The sequence below is a fragment of the Eutrigla gurnardus genome (assembly GCF_963514095.1).
Source record: "Eutrigla gurnardus genome assembly, chromosome: 9".
Taxonomy (NCBI): domain Eukaryota; kingdom Metazoa; phylum Chordata; class Actinopteri; order Perciformes; family Triglidae; genus Eutrigla; species Eutrigla gurnardus.
The window spans coordinates 17,487,563-17,506,457 of NC_139923.1; the positions used below are offsets into that span (position 1 = coordinate 17,487,563).

General features: G+C 42.1%; 3 protein-coding genes and 1 long non-coding RNA gene across 5 annotated transcripts in view; 3 read left to right on the forward strand and 1 right to left on the reverse strand.

Annotated features, from left to right (window-relative positions):
* Window positions 1–78: 78 nt before the first annotated feature.
* stoml1 (stomatin (EPB72)-like 1) lies at window positions 79–3,769 on the forward strand. 2 transcript variants are annotated; one of them, XM_084018107.1, is made up of 7 exons: window positions 80–401; window positions 1,329–1,435; window positions 1,532–1,681; window positions 2,425–2,628; window positions 2,707–2,917; window positions 3,002–3,202; window positions 3,341–3,769. In XM_084018107.1, exons 1-7 carry the CDS (start codon window positions 269–271, stop codon window positions 3,577–3,579), a joined length of 1,245 nt encoding a protein of 414 aa, XP_083874233.1. In that variant the 5' UTR covers window positions 80–268; the 3' UTR covers window positions 3,580–3,769. The 2 variants fall into 2 exon arrangements, with proteins under 2 accessions (XP_083874232.1, XP_083874233.1); XM_084018106.1 differs by having other exon boundaries at window positions 79–401; window positions 2,707–3,202.
* Window positions 3,770–3,906: 137 nt separating this feature from the next.
* cyp11a1.2 (cytochrome P450 family 11 subfamily A member 1, tandem duplicate 2) lies at window positions 3,907–7,076 on the forward strand. The gene is made up of 9 exons (XM_084018104.1): window positions 3,907–4,372; window positions 4,665–4,820; window positions 4,977–5,176; window positions 5,263–5,466; window positions 5,543–5,703; window positions 5,797–5,963; window positions 6,152–6,230; window positions 6,354–6,545; window positions 6,634–7,076. The coding sequence occupies exons 1-9, from the start codon at window positions 4,101–4,103 to the stop codon at window positions 6,754–6,756; spliced, it is 1,554 nt and encodes a 517-aa protein (XP_083874230.1). The 5' UTR covers window positions 3,907–4,100; the 3' UTR covers window positions 6,757–7,076.
* The window catches only part of LOC311018974, a 40,071-nt gene continuing 26,699 nt past the window's right edge, over window positions 5,524–18,895 (reverse strand). Inside the window, exons 3-5 of the long non-coding RNA XR_014597768.1 lie at window positions 11,070–11,119; window positions 7,506–8,439; window positions 5,524–5,701 (exon numbers count right to left, since the gene is read on the reverse strand). This is a non-coding gene — a long non-coding RNA (uncharacterized lncRNA). The remainder of the gene's footprint in view (window positions 5,702–7,505; window positions 8,440–11,069; window positions 11,120–18,895) is intronic.
* commd4 (COMM domain containing 4) overlaps window positions 17,882–18,895 on the forward strand; it is a 61,236-nt gene continuing 60,222 nt past the window's right edge. Inside the window, exon 1 of the mRNA XM_084018112.1 lies at window positions 17,882–17,885. Within this exon, the coding sequence (XP_083874238.1) occupies window positions 17,884–17,885 (2 nt within the window). The 5' untranslated portion in view covers window positions 17,882–17,883. The remainder of the gene's footprint in view (window positions 17,886–18,895) is intronic.

Consider the following 18,895-nt stretch of genomic DNA (forward strand, 5'->3'; position numbering starts at 1 on the left):
CTACAGTAACGTTAGGTGGCGGTGATGAGCACATTTAGTGATGCATACGAGCCGTCAGTAAACACCGAGAAGAAGAGCGGAAACAAAACACGGAAGAACTTGACGCTAGGTTATTAGCATCATGAGCTAAAGCGTCCAGCATTTTAGTAACCGTTACCACTTTGTTTACTACACGTCTACAAGACGATTTTAGCTGAAAGCTGCAGTGGAGACTGGCAGTTAAAATGAGGTTGCTTTAAATAACAAATAACTGTTGTTTTACCGTACAATGTTCAGCAAGTCTTATCAGCTGCTCCCTCAGAGGGACTTCACCTCTCCGAGGACTTCGGGCTTGTTTGTGGACACAAACCGAGGCTATTCATTTGACAACGTCCCCAAAGTTTCTGAAAACGACTTCACTGGTAGGTCACACTCACATTTACTGTCGTAGCTATGGCTTTGACATGTTGGACGTGGTGAGTTTGGGGGTTTAGATTGCTGTTGTAATTTAGTAAATTACTTAAAGGAGGAAGACACGGACATAAAGTCAAACGAAGCAGTCAAAAATAGTCTAATAAAAACAATAAGAGTGTTTCAGTAAAACGTAATTCACTGTAGGTTTACCAGACAGAGAGGGCTTTGGGAAACATGCTATTGCATTATGGGTAGTGTAGGATCTAGTGTTTTGGAGCTTTACTCATCCTTGGGCAGGGGTGTCCAGTCTTATCCAAGAAGGGCTGGTGTGGGTGCAGGTTTTTGTTTTAACCCAGCACTACCTCACCTGATCCAACTCACCAAAGTCTGGATTGAAGTGCTGGGCTCAAACAAACGCCTGCCCTGCACCCACACCGGCCTGTCTAAGATTGGACACCCCTGTTTTAGGGACAACATTTCAGGATATATCATACTTTATATGATAACGTATACTTTTAACCATCCTGGGATTTTTATCTGTCTCATGCAAGTCCTCCAACCTTTATTTAGTATATGTGCTATGTAGCATGATGGGTCTGGGCATATTATGTATATATATTGTATTTATGTTCAATGTCTGTGTGCAACACACAATTCTCATGAGGACAATACAGGTATAATATTAAAGGTAATGTTGATAAAACACGACGGACTAGGCAGTAATAAACCTTTGATAACACAATGTCGATCATAAAAGGCAAACCACCCCTTTTAAAAGTCCACACTCCCAGTTTGTAGTGCAGGCTTGCTGTTCAAATTTTATGGTCGCCAATCCCAAGTCCAAAGCTCCCCTTCAAGCCACATGACAGCATACAACTGTTTTACAAGCTGACTGGGTTACTGAAGACTCTTTTTATTGGTTTCTTTTCTTTAAGATACCTCCCAAGGATGGCTGTCCTGGATTTGCAACCAGATTGTCATCTTCCTCGTCTACATCTGCACCTTCATAACATTTCCTATAACAGCATGGTTTGTACTAAAAGTAAGGTGAAATTAACTCTCATCAGTTACTCCCCACAGTGCGTCCACTCATTCGTCGAGTATAAAAATAACCAACCGTGACTCATCTCGTCCACAGACAGTGCCCAACTACCAGAGGATAGTAGTGTTTCGTCTGGGTCGAGTTGGTCCTCCCAAGGGCCCGGGTATTGTCCTTGTGCTGCCCCTCATTGACCAATGGCAGAGAGTAGACCTACGCACCCGAGCTTTCAACATCCCCCCCTGCCAGGTAAATCATGATACTGCCGTCATCATTAGTTAGCTGTTGTGATAGACAACCCCACTCCTTACATGCACAAATGTGTAGAAAACAACTGCGTTCAGGAGTAGTTTCCCTCACATTCTCCTGCAGTGTTTTTGCATGAAGTCTTTATGGAACATACCTTTAACACAGCTTTTCATGCTGTCAGAAATCATGCATGTACGTTTCAGATAAACATTTGAATTAGTTTCTTGCACAAGAAGAGGACTGTGGAGTTTGTTTCCCATCACATCAGTAGAAAATGCATAATAAATACATCTCTTTATGGCCAGTATAAACAGGAAGAATGATTACAGCGCAGCAAAATCTGTTTTGATTTACTTTGTCCTACAGGTGGCACTCTTGGTACACTGTTGATGTTTGTGTGCTGAATGTTTTTAGTCTTGTCTTTGTGCCCGTAAACTTCAGAATTACATGCAGATGTCTGATGACACATTTTGTTTAATACTCAAGAATGTATAGGTATGGATTATATATAATTAACCTTTTATCATGCAGTTTTTTTTTAGCCACAGTGCCATTACTGACATTCTTCACTGCATTTCAATACAGTTAAGGTGTCAAGCTCATGTCATTTGATTCGTAATGGTGGACTGTATATTCAACCTTTAGTGAATATTGCTTGTCAGTGCCAGTGTTAAGGATGATGATATATTTTCATATGTGTTTGGTGTCCATCCCTCATATAAAATGTCATACTGCTACTGTAGGTCGCTACCCTGGATGGCGGCGTGTTGGCAGTGGGAGCAGACATCCAGTTCAGGATCTGGAGTCCCATCATGTCAGTACTATCAGTCCAGGACCTGAACGCCTCAACCAGGATGACGGCACAGAAGGCTATGACCTACAGCCTGGCCAAGAAGACTGTCCGAGAGATCCAAACCGAGAGAGTTAAACTTGGAGAATATCTCGGGGTGAGACAACACTGGATTTACTCTCTGCTAGCTTTTCACTGTATCACGTCAACCTTACATCTGTATTACTTTGCACAGATGGACATAAATGAGATGACTCGACCCTGGGGCCTGGAGGTGGACAGGGTCGAGCTTACCCTAGGCTCTCTACTAAAAGAACCAGCGGGGGTTCCCCCTGGACCCCTCATCATGCCTCCTTCTGTGCCTGGACTGGAAGGCCTTGCTGGCCCTATTCAGCAGCTGGCCATGCACTTTCTGGGCCAGAGTGGAATTGCACAGCCTCAAAAAGGTATGGTCCCACATACACGCACTGTTTTTGTACAACATGTAACCATTCTGATAACACCTAAAAATCTGTGGCTTTTGTCCTCAGATGACATCATAACTTTTACAGACGAGCTCAGCGGTTCCCCTCAGGCTGTTGTGGAGACACCAGGTTCTGTTGAAGAGCTGCTCGGCAGGGTCAAGCTCCTGCTCACAGAAACCTTGGTCCACCAGGTTGGGGCCTGCTTCCAGTTTGATATCAGCTCGGAAGATGGACAAAATCACAGTTGCTATGTGGATTTGAGCCAAGGTGATGCTTCATATATTACTGTAAATGTGTCACAATTATGAGAGCATTCTCTTTGAGATAAATCCAGCAACTTAATGCAAGTTTCAAATTCCAGTTACATAAATATTAATTATCTCCATGGCTGTGTGTGTTCTGTAGGTAGCGGTGCAGCTGGAGCAGGATTCCTGTGCAGAGAGCCAGATGTGACACTGACCATGAGTGACACTGACCTCCTGGACATGTTCCAGGGAAGGCTACAACCATTTGCTGCGTACACCAGTGGCAGACTCAAAATCCAGGGAGACATTAAGACAGCCATGAAGCTGGAGGAACTCATCAAGCTCCTTAAAGCTACGGATGGTAATCTTGAGAAACCATCAAGAATACACGAGGTTTAAAAAATGTTGCAAAATGTAATCTTTCAACAAGCATAACAAATCATGTTTTTGTAGAAAATGACCCACCTCTGCTTGAAGAAATGTCATGCTTAATAGCATTTGTAAACATATTTATTCAATCTTTTTAACTGTAAAGTACAAGCTTGTCATGTATACATTGTCCATGTTGTTATAAAGTGAGTTTCTCTTATGCCCTTGTCTTTGTCCATAAATCAAAGCAAATGCTTTTTAACAAAGAATCTTTCTGAAGGTCTTAGTGTTGGTCCTAATGTTAGTTAGCATAGTCTCACTTTTTACATACAGTTGATTTACGGGTGCCATTGTATAAGATAACATATTCAGAAAGCAATGCTGATTCTATTAGGCTGTAAAGTTCAACTGGAGAGCCTTGGTCAGCACAGCGAGGGGGGGGGGGGGGGCCTGACTATTTAGACCAGCTTCCTTGTTTTGCACCAGATGTCCCTGAGAGAGCCAGACGAGCTGCCGAAGGTAAAGCAGAGTGAGATTGTTTTGTTGTCAGGATGGCCAGGTGGAGTGTGTGTCGCAGCCCGGTGACGGGGCCCCTGTCCTGGCTCGGAGAGCTGACGACAGGCGTGCGCCGCCGCAGCAGCAGCATGCCGGTGGTCAGACAGGCATACTCGGACAGCAGCAGCATAGTCAGACCTTTCAGTGAGATTCCCGGACTGTGGAAGAATGGGGTGTCCAACCTGTACAACTTCTGGAAACTGGATGGCTTCACAAATCTTCACCGCATCATGTTGCAGAACTTCAACACTTTTGGACCCATTTACAGGTACGGAAGACAAAGCCGTTTGCATAAATCTTAAAAAATAAATAAAAGGATAAAGTAAATATGACACTCATAGGGTCTATCTTAAGTAAACAGTAACATAAGGAGACAACACAAATTACTTTGAGTGACGTCACTAGTTTGAAATGTATGTTCTGGTCCAAATATAAACGCGATCGATCATGAAAAACATTTGTGATGGAAAATCCACAGTGGTGTTTTCTGAAAACATGCAGCTGATGTGACATCCCCCCCACCCCCACCCCTTTTTTTCTTCTGATTTTCTGCACGTCAGAGAAAAGATAGGTTATTATGAAAGTGTGAATATCATCAATCCTGAAGATGCTGCTATCCTGTTCAAAGCGGAAGGCCATTATCCTAAAAGGCTGAATGTTGAAGCCTGGACATCATACAGAGACTACAGGAATCGCAAATACGGAGTTTTACTAAAGTATGTGCTAAAATTATCCATCTATCTATTCTATTCAGGTAATTCTACCTGCAAACATCCTGTTTTACTAATATTTTGACACTTTAATGGAACAAGGGCTTTTCTAAATAAGACTGTGCCTTGCTAGTTTTAAGTCAACGTCCAATCTTCTCACAGGAATGGAGAAGACTGGAGATCAAACCGTGTGATTCTCAACAAGGAGGTGATTTCCCCGAAGATGCTGGGAAACTTTGTGCCTCTGTTGGAGGAAGTGGGCCAGGATTTTGTGGCCAGAGTTCACAAAAAGATCAAGCGAAACGGCCAGAACAAGTGGACCACTGATCTTTCTCAGGAGCTCTTTAAATATGCACTGGAGTGTAAGACTTTTGTCTCACATATCATTTACTTCACTCATGTAGGTTAGTGCCTCATCTTTGTCTCACGTCTGCCCCGTCCTACACAGCGGTGAGCTCGGTGCTGTATGGGGAGCGCCTCGGTTTGATGCTGGACTACATCGACCCTGAATCTCAACATTTCATCGACTGCATCACCCTCATGTTCAAGACGACCTCACCCATGCTGTACATACCTCCTGCTCTGTTGAGGCAGATCGGAGCGAAGGTGTGGCGGGACCATGTGGCGGCCTGGGACGGGATCTTCAACCAAGGTAGGATAAACAAGTATCTAGAATTGTATATGTTGGATTTTTTTTAAACCTCATTTCTATTCTTTTGGTGCATCAGCGGACCGCTGCATCCACAACATCTACAGGCAGTTACGTCAGGAAGCTGGCAATCCAAAGAAATACCCAGGAGTCCTAGCGAGCCTGCTCATGCTGGACAAGCTGTCCATCGAAGACATCAAGGCCAGCATCACCGAGCTAATGGCTGGAGGAGTAGATACTGTAAGGAGAAAAGAAAAAAGACGTAGTTATTATTTTCCAGAATGTGACTTTTTTTTTTTTTGCTTTCTACATAATTCTGTTTGTGTGTCTCAGACTTCGATAACGCTGCTGTGGACACTGTATGAACTGGCTCGGCACCCCAACCTCCAGGAGGAGCTGAGGGCCGAGGTGGCTGCAGCTCGGGCTGAAAGCCAGGGAGACATGCTGGAGATGCTGAAGCGGATTCCACTGGTCAAAGGAGCTTTGAAGGAAACACTGAGGTGTAATAAATGGCAGTGCTAGATATGTAATGATGTATGATACTGTTGAGATGATAGTTGTCAATTCTTTAGGGAATAGTATTTCTCTTTGTTCATACTGATATTTTTTCCACTAACACATTGTTGTTTTGAAAATGTAGTAGTACGTAATTGTCCTTTAATATGGATTTTTCACTCTGATCATACAGGTTACACCCGGTTGCAGTGAGCCTGCAAAGATACATAGCAGAAGATATCATTATTCAAAACTACCACATCCCAGCTGGGGTGAGATGCAGTTAACATTTAAATATCTAAGCGTGTTTTTGTATTTGAGCATCCTGGATTACAATTCTGTCTGATTCCAGGCACCTGTTAACCATGTTTGTGTCTGTATGTGTTTGTGTTTAGACTCTGGTCCAGTTAGGACTCTATGCAATGGGCAGAGACCCCAAAGTGTTCTTCCGTCCGGAGCAGTATCAGCCCTCCCGTTGGCTGAGGACGGAGACACACTACTTCAGGAGCCTGGGCTTCGGCTTCGGGCCCCGTCAGTGTTTAGGACGCAGAATAGCTGAGGCAGAGATGCAGATCTTCCTTATCCACGTGAGATATATAAAACAAGTTGTTTCACTGTGTCCTGCAGCTCATTTACGCATCATATTAACTGTGTACATTCTCTTGTGTCATGCAGATGCTTGAGAACTTCCGAGTGGAGAAGCAGCGCCATGTGGAAGTGCGGAGTACATTTGAGCTCATTCTCTTGCCAGAGAAACCTATCATATTGACTTTGAAGCCTCTACATACTAGTCGGTAACACCAACTTTGAGTGAAAAATTGTGGTGCATATGAAGCCAGGCTCATTTGTATTGACCTATATAACAGTAAAGGGCTTCACAAAGCACCACTTTATATATATATATAATCGTTTTACCTATGATGTTGATGGAGCAAGAATATATTAGGAAAGAAAAAAAAAAGCCAAAAATGTGCATGAACAAATTACCTCAGTAGCTCCATTACTCCATTAGCTCTGTTATTACGAATTGGGTCATTTGAACAGTGATGGAGATGTATATATTATATTATATTAAAAACTGTACAGATGCTTTATTCCATGTGCAAAAAGGCAAATATTTTAAAATATCTGTGTGAATAAAACAATTCATTCAAAATATATCTTGTAATATATCAACTTATTACATATTTTAATATATTAATTAGATGAACATAGGCTTACAGGCTTCTGTTTCTTCTGCTTTGCTCATACAATGATTCTGGGGAAAAAAATGATTCTCTACAGCAAAGTGTGGGTTATGTAAAATGAAGGCTCACTGCATTCTACCGATCGAAAAAAGTTATGTAGGATTGTGGTCGAATACATGCAAAGGCAGAATGATCAGTGTATACAGCCAACAGAGGATCTATTTTCTTTGTATTTTTGCCCGACTGCAGTCTTTGCACTCTTCACCCTCTCCACACAGAAAACTATATAAACACTACTTAGATGCTTATATGAATGATTTAAGTTGTTTTTGTTTAATGCATGCGTGAGGATCTTCTAACCTTGATCATGTCATTCTGCAACTGTTGAATCATGTCCCATTGAGAGGCAGCTTTACTGGTCTCACTGGCCAGAGGCTTAAAAAAAACATCACACACACACAAGCATTAATCTGGGTAATGACACACATGATCTTATTATTTGTGCAGATTTTTATCACTGAATGACTGCTTTTTCATTTTGCTACATTCATATGTGGAAATCAGAAAAGTTCAGCTAAATGTATCTAAGATGATACTTTGATCAGTAAAGTATGAACGTTACGTTTCAATGACTTCAAATTTAGAATAATTAACATGTCAGTTTTGAGACTTAGACATTTGAACAATAATGATTGTAACGCTCATCCATAAAGCTTTTGAAACTTAAATCTGGTCCCTTTGCTCTGATGCCAGCAGAAGGACCTTCAGGAACATCCTTTCACTGAGGGTCACAAACTGCCCTTCAGGAGATAAGGGATGTACTACCCACAAAGCTTATCGGGGTCCGTGGACTAAATGAGCTGCGTTATCACAAAACAGCACAGTCTGTTTGGGAATATGACACTTGCAAGGATTAGCAAACACACAGTGTACCACTTCATCTGCCAATGAAATGCTACTAAATCCACAACAATAACTGCTGGCTGAAGGAATACATGTTTTAAGATTTTGAACTCAACTTTGGTGAAAGAATTTATTATTGCATGTGCATGGTTTTGTTTCAGGCTCATTTTGGATCCAGATGATTGGATGAGTATTTGAACCAGAGTGCTATGCTGTGCTTAGCCGATACGGTCAGCAATCTCAGCCTTGGTCATGACGTCAATGCCTGTGTCATCCAGCGGATCTCAGCCAAGGACCTTCTGCAGAGACAGATCCCTTCAGAGTGGACGTCACAAGTGTCCTCAGTGATGCCTTCTGCGTTCTTACTCATGGCTGAACGATTTTCCTCCTCCTGAGGGAGAGATGTGGACGGTCACTCTCTTGAAGAAGGATATTTGTTATATTTAAAAAAAAAGACTAATCAAATCCATTTCAATGCTAAATCCCTGTAGTTATACCCATGGGTTAAAAAGTAGTTTTAGTAGGTTTGAGGTGCAAATGTGACTAAAATCTATCCTCCCAATATAATCAAATAGCCAGAAATACCTCAGAGTATAAATGACACAGAAACACATTCTCCAGGAATAAAAATAGCACAAAACATTCAGAGGAATCTGATGAGACGAATGCGATGCTGAGTGGTTCTATGTGGTCACCAGCACTAGATGTCTCTTCAACCCCGTCTCTTTATCGGGGCCTCTGTGGCGCAAATATTTCCATTTATGGTATCATAATCCTGGAAGAGTGTCTTTTGGGGGAAAGTCAGTCCTTCCTGGAACCAAAGAGGAACTGCTGGGAAATCATGAAAACAAAGAATGCTCTAAATAGGATGATGGATGTGTTATGCAAGAGTTGGGGAGTAAAAGACTCCAAGAAGAGAGACACAAACAAGTTCTTCTTGCCATGTGATATATCAGTATCATTTTTGTAGTAATAAACACTTCACCCAAGTCTCACACGACACCTCCTGCATGTAGTCAACAACACGTCTGTACATTTACAAACAGCAGCAAGTACATATTGCATGAACAGTTTATCACAAAGCCTCAGCGTCTCAGTGAATAATGGATTTGGGTTTTGGGGAGAAACATGACATGAGAAATGTCACATCCCTGGAAGCCAAAAGAGAACATTATGCCATAAAGTGTGATGTTCTTGTAATCGATTATCTAAGGTCTGGGCACAGGGAATTTGTGACTCCGGCTCCTCAAATCCAAAGGGGACAATAACACCCTATCCTGTGAAGCTCTTTTGTCATGGGAGCTTTAAGCAGGGTTTTTTTTTACTAAATCTTAGCCGTGCATTGATGGCGCGTCCTCCTGTGAAAGCCCAAATGTGCTGAACCGTAGAGGCAAAACTCATTACAAATTCATGACATCATTTTAGCAAGGCAGACTGAAAAAAAAAACATTTTAAAATGATTTCTTCTTTCTGTCCACATTCCTGTTGCCTTTCCTTACTGAGCTTCAGAATCGCTGCAGAGCTCGGTTATCAAGACATGCCTCTGTGTGACGCCTGTACATGTCGTCTAGCAGCTTCTACATGCTCATTGTTCTCTCCGCTGTCACATACTCATCTATCCCATTGAATAGACAGGATTGGATGGAGACTGATAGCAGGGTCCAGCTGCGTGTACGAGGAGGGGGGGGGGGGACGATTAGGGGATTCCAATCTCGGATGGGGTGGTTGCGACTCCCGTGGGACGCGAGGGTGAAATTGAGCATCTAATTGAAAGGGCAGGGACGAGGTGACAATCATGACTGTAGATGAGATGGTGTCTCTGCTGGGGGGGCCCACAGGCACGATGGGGCCGACAGCTCCCCATGATGAGACTGGAAAGTCCCATCCCATCATGTGCCGGAAATAAAAGGAGTCTTTGTCTCTTCCTGTGAATATGTTCCCTCCCCTCGCCGTGATTTGAAGACATTAAAGTGGCCTTGCTGTCATACATACGGTCACTTTTGTATCGCAGACAGAAGGCAGCTGGATTTAATCATAATTAATTTGTTGTTTTTTCATTCCATTATCCTTGTGTATGTACAGAAGAATTCTACAGTAAACTTCACATTATAATTAATAGACTCTGTTTTTCTATCATGTAATCTATCAACATCTACATGAATTAACATAAATCTACAGATCTAAGCAGCACATTTAAATAAGTAAATTAAATTATGAAGAAAACCTCACAACCACAAGAAAAAATGTCAAAATATGCACGAATGACACCCTTACACAAGTTTCGGCCTCATCTTTCTCGATCCTTGAAGGCAATCAGTCTGAGTAATGTTAATCTATTCGACTATCTGCCATTTTGTCACCTAATTATGACTCACTATACCGTCCCATCTCACTGTTCACTAACGAGACGTGACAGTGGGGATTGCTTCGCAAGTTTAGGTATTGATTATGTCTAATCACCCTCAAAGCTGTGCAGTGGGGGTCTAAGGCATGAACACCTTTAACAAAAGTAACTCATTAGTGAAATCAATCCAGGAAAATAGTTTAGTCTTCCCAAAATATTAATCATACAATAACCATAACAATAATTTTCCTACATGGGCTTAAACTTGATTGATCTGAGGGCCTCCAAACCTCAAGGAAGTTAAGTCAATTTCAATAACAAGAGTTAAGCAAGCGAGGGTTAATACAAAAACAGAAACCAGGAAAACGAAAGCTTTTATCCCAAAAACATAGCTATGACTTCTCAATACTCACTGTGCTTGTGTGGCCTGTTCTACCTCTTCATCTCTTGACTATAAAGGCTGTTACATCACTATGCATAAAGTACCCACTCTATAACAAGAGAGCTCTCAGTCAGAAGCCCTAGAGTCCTTCAAGTGTGAGCCTTGCATATACAATGTACACTGTCAGTGATCGTGGTTGCCAGGTAGCACACATGGAAAGAAATGAAACACAAAATAAAGTCATTATCTATTATGTTCCTCCCGACACACATTCCTCCACACTGTTAGAGCCTACCTTTCTAACTGCAGGGTTGCTAGGTGATTGTCGTTTTCGAGGCCTTCATCCTGCAACAGAAAGTTGTCAGAGTCCTTATCAGAAGAGCAAACACGTAACTGATGGTATAGGAGCTTTCTCATTAAGTCAGAATAATCAACCTGTAGCCACAACACGAGGCCAGTCAGAGGATTCCTGTTAGTACAAAATATTGTATTGGGTTTCATATTTTACAGAGCTCTAAGCAAAACAATGGTGCAGAATTTATTTATATCTGGCATCTCAAAATACTTATTTTGCAGTGGTGGAAAGTACAAATACTTAAATACTGTACTGTACTACCATTTTCTGAAATGGATAGTGCATCATGGACACTTTTAATTTTTTAAAGTAAAACATCTGAGTATTTCTGCAACCATTGCACTTTTGAAAATATGATATATAAAATCAAATCAAACCTTCTCTGTTTACCTGGAGGCTGTGTGTAACAATCACTCACACAATGAAATTATGGTAACTTTTGATTTTAAAAAAGTGGTAAAAACAAAACAAAATATAAATTAACAAATGTGGACATATCTCCAAATGTTTTACTTTTCAGAAAAAACGTGAAAGAAGAGTTTATATGCAAATGTGGAACCTTCAATAGTATGGATCAATAACTCTCCTGCTTGGGAGCTCATTACGCTTGGATAGACAATCATTGATGGCACATGATCTGATTGAGACTCAATGATTAAAGTGAGGAGACGAAGGCTGATTAATTCTATATAAGACTGTCTTTAAAATCTCCATATTTGATCAGCATCACTTCGAAACAATAAAGTCTTATGTTTACAGATGTGCATGAATATTTCAGTTACAGCTTCCCATAAAAAAAAAAAAAACCCTACAATGTTCTGCTTTTAGATAAATATTTTCATAACTGACTGCTTTAATTCATGATGAATTATTCACTGGATGCTTGCAGCTGTGTGCTCTGCTAGAAGACATAATCTCTCCTAATCCAACAGGGGAAAACCTGTACAGCGAAAACACTTCCCACAGAGTCTAATATCACATTAACATGGGCGACATTGCTCGGCAAAATTTACAAAATCATTCACATCCACTTGCTGTGCTTTGCAGATGCTGCTCGTGTTCAGAATACCGCAGACCCTGTTACGAATTCTCTGTGGGGAGCTGGGGAGGGGAACAGGATGTGTGCTGTGTGTCCCTATGCAGGGGATGTGTGTGTGTGTGTGTGTGTAGGGGGGTCTCAGTGAAACAGAGTCTGGGTCTTTGGTAACATCATCAGAATTCAGCACACAGCCTGAAAATGCAGCAAATGGGCTCTTCATTGGAGTGACAGCTGAGAGTCCACTGCCACACAGAGCTTCAATTAGCCTGCTAGAGCAAGGCGGTTCCCAGGAGCTTTCTCTACATCCACACACTGCACCTTTCCTGGCCACTACTTTTTCTTTTTTTTTCCTTTCAAACCTTCATCTGACCCAGACTTCTTCTTTTTCACACATTTAACCTCAGCTTCCTCCCCAGGCTTCCTCCCTATAAAAGCATTGCCTCCTCAACCGTCCCAAGGTGCCATCCACAGATGACAAGTCGAGCAGAAATACACATTTAGGTAAAGGGGGTGTAGGAGAACTGAAGCAGAAAGGAGAAAAAATAATCTGAGAAAGGGGGATATAGTGGTTTACACAGCTCGTCACCACAGACGATTCAGCACAGCAGTGTGGCGCTTCCTCTTTTATGTCCGTGTTCCCGCAGTGGAGATATTAATCAAGACAAAGGGATTAGAAGAGAGAAGCAAGAGCTACATAGTTTGATTGTGTTTAACGAACTCATTTCACATTTCTCATAAGTATTCTAGTTTTTACCACTCATATGTTATACACTCTGTGTTTACCTGGTTGGAGACAGAGAACGCTTTACACACAGGCTGTGCTGAATTTCTAATTTCTTCATTCATATTGATATCCAGTAAAGACACTGGTAATGGTACTAAAGATAATAAGTATATAGTATAATATTTGTGCAAATTTGATATTTATATCACACACTTAATAATAAAAGTCATCATTAATCGTAGCATTGAATTATATTTATTTTGTATATAATTCCCATTCAAATTCAGTCAAATCGTTAATAATTTATCTGCATTTAGGCTCTACATGCAATAACATTAAATCATGCAAAATTGAATTTCAACTAATTGTTGTTTCAACCAGCTGCGTCTAAAATGTGTCACCAAAAGAATTCAATTATTGGGCTCCCCTGAGAAAATGACATTTTGCTCCATATGTTATTATATATGTGCCCTGTCAGCAAAAATAATAATCATATCCGCAGCGAGCCATTTTGTGGGTATAAAGGTTTGTATTATATTGCAATAGAGAGAGAGAGAGAGAGAGAGAGAGAGAGAGAGAGAGAGAGAGAGAGAGAGAGAGAGAGAGAGAGAGAGAGAGAGCCAGAGTGAGGGGAGGGATGGAGAGAGAGGGAGGTGTGTGTGTGTGTCAAGGGCAACGTGCAGCTTTGACTCAAGGACGTGTGATGGTGACAGCCAAGCCTGCTCCTCATGAGGTCCACAGTGAGACCAAAGCCAAGGATTATCAGTAAATCAACATCTGTCAATTACGGTTATGCTGTTGTGAAACCACAGTGCTCCATAAACAAACAGGGCACGCACGTAAAAGCAGGGTCGGCCCTGAGCGTAATGAATAGTGTGGGTGAATGAGTGCAAACTCCTCCGTTACAACAGTGGGCTCGTGGAAATAAAGCTCTATTACCTCCAGATTTGAACAAAACACATATCAATTAATTCCTCAAATTGTTGACAGGAGTATTAAATATTACTGAATTGTTTATACCTGCAGACGAGTTCACACTAACTGGTAATATCTGCTTTTACATTGCATGTGCCTAATGAATAGTTTCACTGCAAAACAGGAGCTTAGGTAGCGCCTGATATGTAAATTCAACCGGCTTTTGTAGCATTTCAAGAGACTGTGACGATGAGCAGAAACCATTTCTTCCTTTTGTTTAGCCCCAAATCACGTCCACCTTCAGTTAAATCGAACGACGATAATTCCCAGAGGCGTCCGTGTGAAATCAAGGGTCCCTAATGCATCAATACATTTCCAATCAAAGCATATAATCTGAAAAGTATTGGCAGTTAAGATTCATTGTAATTTATTGTAAATAGTCTGTGCTAAAGGAGGTACTCAGGTGCTTTACTTATGTAAAAGTACCACTATGTAAAAACGTCTGGCATTTAAAATACTTAAGTTAAAGTACAGACAGATTATCAACTAAATTATTGAAAATAAACATAGTAGGTTAGCAGAAAATCAGTCCCTGTGGCCAGTACTATTGTAAATAATGATGCATCAATGTGTAAGCGACATTACTGTCAAAGTGGAGCCAAAAGTACACAAAATAAATGTTTAATGATGTACCTACATTTTTGAATGATGTTGAATTTTTGTGATGTTTACAGTACATCCTGTGTGATTCCTGTAAATTCTCATCAGACATGTAGAAGTAGTATGACTAAGCCTTTGGGGACGGCGAAACGATCTCAACCAGCCATGAAGCTTTGCCAAGAGCAGAACGGTAACAGTAACAGTCATCCACAGCACAGCGATCAGTGACTGCTTTTCCCTGCCGGCTTCACATGGCCTTTTCAAAATGCTATACAACCGAATCTTAATGACAAACATACCAGTTGACATTTACCGAAGCCAGCTTGGGGTTGAATAGTTCAGAGAAACATCAAAAATGCTAATGTTGCTTGCACCCAAAAGGGACCCCCAAGAGTGCAAGATATGTAGATATGTATGAAACGTAGCATTCAAGTAGTAAACACACAAAAACAGAACATTTCAGGAGGCATCTCCTTGAAAGTAGCTATAACTGTCAGTTAAAAACAGAGTATAAGCATAAATAAGCAACTTAGTTTAAAATTAAAAGCGTGTCCGAGGCTGTGAAAAGTGCATGGAGATTGATGAGAGAGCGGAAGGCGTGCCTGTTGTGTAATACATCATTCCTATTTTGACAGGACTGTCAGTGGGATTGAATTTACATCAGAGGGCAGACGACTGACGCGATGATGTCAACACCCCGCCACACACCCCTTCCCGAAAACTCGGGACCTGAGGTCAGACGAGTCAGCTGATGGGATTACGGCGCTTAGAGACAACGCCCGACTTCCATCCCAGATCCTGTCAGAAGATGGAGAACACTCTGTGTCTGAAAGGCAATGGCCTGCATCTTCATTATCGCAGGATGGAAGAACAGGTCAGGAGAGCAACTGCCATTTAAAAAAAAAGGGTCAATAGACCCATATGATGACCACATAAATTATCCCCATTCCAGAGTGTACATTATGGCTATTTAGAGTGCTGTTTGGTATACATTCATCAGTCATAGCTTCTATGCAACCTTGGAAAAGACCATTTGTCATCGGCAAAGAGGAATTAATGGTATCGGCCAGGGGTCCATCAGGGGGTTATAGACCAACATTAGCTTCACATCGACCGAGGCAAGCAGAGGCACGGGGGGGCCGACGGGACATGTGCATTCCTGGTACATCATTAACATTTTTTAAATCAGATAAGAACGCGAAATAGACAAGCTAACCCTTCACCCTTTTTGTGCAGGACAATGCTCTGTACTTTAATGACCAGGCTTGGTTATTCAGCAGGGTTTCATAATGGCCGGCCCTGTATAGACGGACAGATTACAGGCCATTAGCTGGAGGCGAGCTTGTACAAGACAAACTGGACAATAGCTGACACTGCTGGGACAGCTTCATTGTGAAGCAACAGCAGCACAGCACATCTGTATTCAGATCAGAGGCCATTGTGAGGTCACACATTTAGCCGAGGTGGGAATAGCTTTAAATCTGTTCTACACACTCTGCTCCGGCTGCAGAGTATAGATACAGGCCTCTGCATGGCACTTCAAACAGAGCAGCCCGAACCTGCACACCAGACAGGAGCCAAGTAGCTCCATGCCCCCCCCCACCTCACCCTTATCAGAGAACAACATGAGAAAGAGGTAAACAACTGAAGAATTAGCAGTAAATAAGCCTGGTGAGAGGTGTTTTAATGACTCCACTGTCTGTTAAATGCAGGGATCGGTTCCCAGGAAATGCCTTTGGGGTAGTCAAAGTGGAAATTTACATGCATGGCTCTTTCTTGTATTTTTGATTATACATTAGAAGCGCTGATTAAAATGTTGGTAATACTAAACGCTGCTTGGGGCCCTTCCATATTACAGCCAACAAAACCTTGACTTTTGATGACCCTCAGTTTTCAAGGTCTCTAAAGCGCTCAGCTATTGTTTTTAGACCCAAGACTGAATTTGCTCGCATTCACGATCCTCCCCTTCCCTCCCACACACGCTCGGTCTGCTAGCCTTTCTTCTTGCCTTTGTCTGTCAAGGCCAACTTATCACTTCAGGTTTGCCTACATTTCAGTCCAAGACTTCTATCAGACAGCTCTGCATGCCTGTTGGCCTTGTTGATTGCATTATCTACAGAATGTCTTCAATTTCTGGCACAGGACACAGAGATGGGAAATCACAGCAGCATGGCAGAAAGACTTTTAAGAGAGAAGGGAGAAGCCACACAGTCATGGCTGGAGCCTGTTCAACACAAATTCTATTAATTATCGTTATTCTGACCCTGTTTTCCAAAACAGAATTTCTCATTGGTCAATGTATTTTCACTGGCCAGAGTAGTAAAAACACACGATCACAATGCACAGCACAAGTCACAGTAAAAAACAAAGCCAGCAGGTGTCACTGTGGCCCCATTACATCTCCCTTCAGTGGACCCACGGACACCGACCTCCATGTGTGAGAAGTGCTGGGAGACTCTGCTCACTCTGCTGTGTCTAAACTGCACAGCTGCAATGTGTAGAAAGTCTTGGTAAAGCTATTACTATTCAGGACCAGCACCACACTTCCCGTCCCTCTGTCTGCAATACTCTCAAACCACAACAGTGCCCGGCGGCGGGAGGCTCGGAAATTACTGTACACGGCTGCTCTGCTGGAGTACAACTGCATACATAATGCTGCATCTGAACCCAGGGTCCTGCCTGTAGGGAGTACCACGGCCCTGCCAATAAATAATAGATACAAAAAAGGACTATGCCTACTGTTATTGCTGAAATCATTTCGGTGGTGATGATGCTTCCAGATCAATTTGACAATTTTCTGAATATCATGTGCATCATAGGGAGAAATAACAAGACTGAATAAAGAGCCACATGTACAAAAGGACAAAGGCGTTCCTCGTCCTGTTCCTCTCTTTCCTTCTGTGCTTTATATTCATATCTACACCTTAAAGTCACACGTCACCAAAAGGCAAAGTGGAAGCCGCTACCAAGCTTGTTTGTTCCGACTGATGGGGGGAAAAAGTAATCAGATTCTTTTCACGGCAGTCAATGCACACAATCAATACTATATAAAGGAGGCCTGATGAATTTGAGATTTGTACTCAGAGTTGATATTGATCAGAAGACTTTAGAAGTGCATGTAGATGTACAATCAATATGTATTTTGAAACACATAACTGTACAATCATAAGTAAATGAGTAGAGAAAATGCATGTAACATCAGCAATATCATCTGTTAGTTATTCTAAAGTAACTGGTAATATATGTTGTGTGGAACTTTCCTGTTCATCAGATGCGGTTTAGAACACACATACTGATCCTCTAGCAGCTGGACTGACAGAGAGCTAGACTGGGGCGTGGTACTCTTGCCTGGGAGGGACAATATGAGAGAACACCCCTCCTCCTGGTTTGTTTCAAGCGGGGAAGATGGGACAGTCATTGGCAGAATGCTCGGAGCAACAGAGATCCACAGTCAGTGCATTACCACTGGCGTCAGACCTATCAGCATCTTCAAAACTGATATTACAGAAAGCCAAACGTGATTATCGGCTGCAGTGGATATTGATATGCTCCTGGCTGAACGTGGCGGTCTAGCAGACAGAGTGTGGATCACGTGTGACTGAAACTCTCTCATTCCTTTGGCTCATCAAAAAGAGAGCGCTGGAAGGTATTCTCCAGATCCCCATCTAATATCATTAAGAGCGGATACACATTGCCTGGACTAATCCAGCTGTTCCACACAATTACATTTTAGCCTCTTAGACATATCGGACCCAAGTTCATTGCTGTAGTGCTTTCAAGGCACGGTTTTATGATCGAGTTACTGGCTTTAAAGGGAATCTAGTAAAGATACTCAGGACTCTTACTCATAGCCAATTCGGTTTTACAAATAGGCTTATTCTAATTAAAGAAAGACCTCAGAAGAAGGGTGGTCCAAGCATAACAGGCCCATGTCTGGCAGAATAATACACAGTTACAGTTGGACTATTTTCCCTGTGTTTATTTACTAAAATACTTACCTAGAGTGAAGGCAATATGACACAAACCAACATAGAAAATCCAATTATCATGCACTGTATTAAATACCCCTTTAAAGGCAGTCAGATCAAAGTTTCCAAACTGGAGCATGAGAGACACGTTCATGCAGAGAGACGTTTATATAAATCGCCGCAGCCGGCAGGATGAGGCTGCATACGTCTCGGGGACAGACTCCGGCCAGACTCGGCTCTGTATCTTGCCATGTGGACGTCGTCTCACAAATGGATCCTTCATTAACCTGGCATCTGGAGGTCATCTAATAAGCAAACTTTTCCCTTGAAGCACAACTCCAGTCTGCTGCTCTGAAATGAGGGTGCTGAGCTGCGATGAGCACCAAGGACATGTCGTCTCCGTCTGAGCGTGTTTGAGGGAAGGAGAGAGGCTGATGGAGCTAAGCTATGCGTCGTCACA

What these genes read in the sequence shown, in the direction of transcription:
- stoml1 (XM_084018106.1), top strand. Translation starts at nt 269, where the DNA reads ATGTTCAGCAAGTCTTATCAGCTGCTCCCTCAGAGGGACTTCACCTCT. An exon ending in TTCTGAAAACGACTTCACTG is followed by an intron (nt 402 to 1,328) that starts GTAGGTCACACT and finishes CTTTTCTTTAAG; the next exon opens with ATACCTCCCAAGGATGGCTG. An exon ending in AACTTGGAGAATATCTCGGG is followed by an intron (nt 2,629 to 2,706) that starts GTGAGACAACAC and finishes TACTTTGCACAG; the next exon opens with ATGGACATAAATGAGATGAC.
- cyp11a1.2 (XM_084018104.1), top strand. Translation starts at nt 4,101, where the DNA reads ATGGCCAGGTGGAGTGTGTGTCGCAGCCCGGTGACGGGGCCCCTGTCC. An exon ending in ACTTTTGGACCCATTTACAG is followed by an intron (nt 4,373 to 4,664) that starts GTACGGAAGACA and finishes TCTGCACGTCAG; the next exon opens with AGAAAAGATAGGTTATTATG. An exon ending in TGGCTGGAGGAGTAGATACT is followed by an intron (nt 5,704 to 5,796) that starts GTAAGGAGAAAA and finishes TGTGTGTCTCAG; the next exon opens with ACTTCGATAACGCTGCTGTG.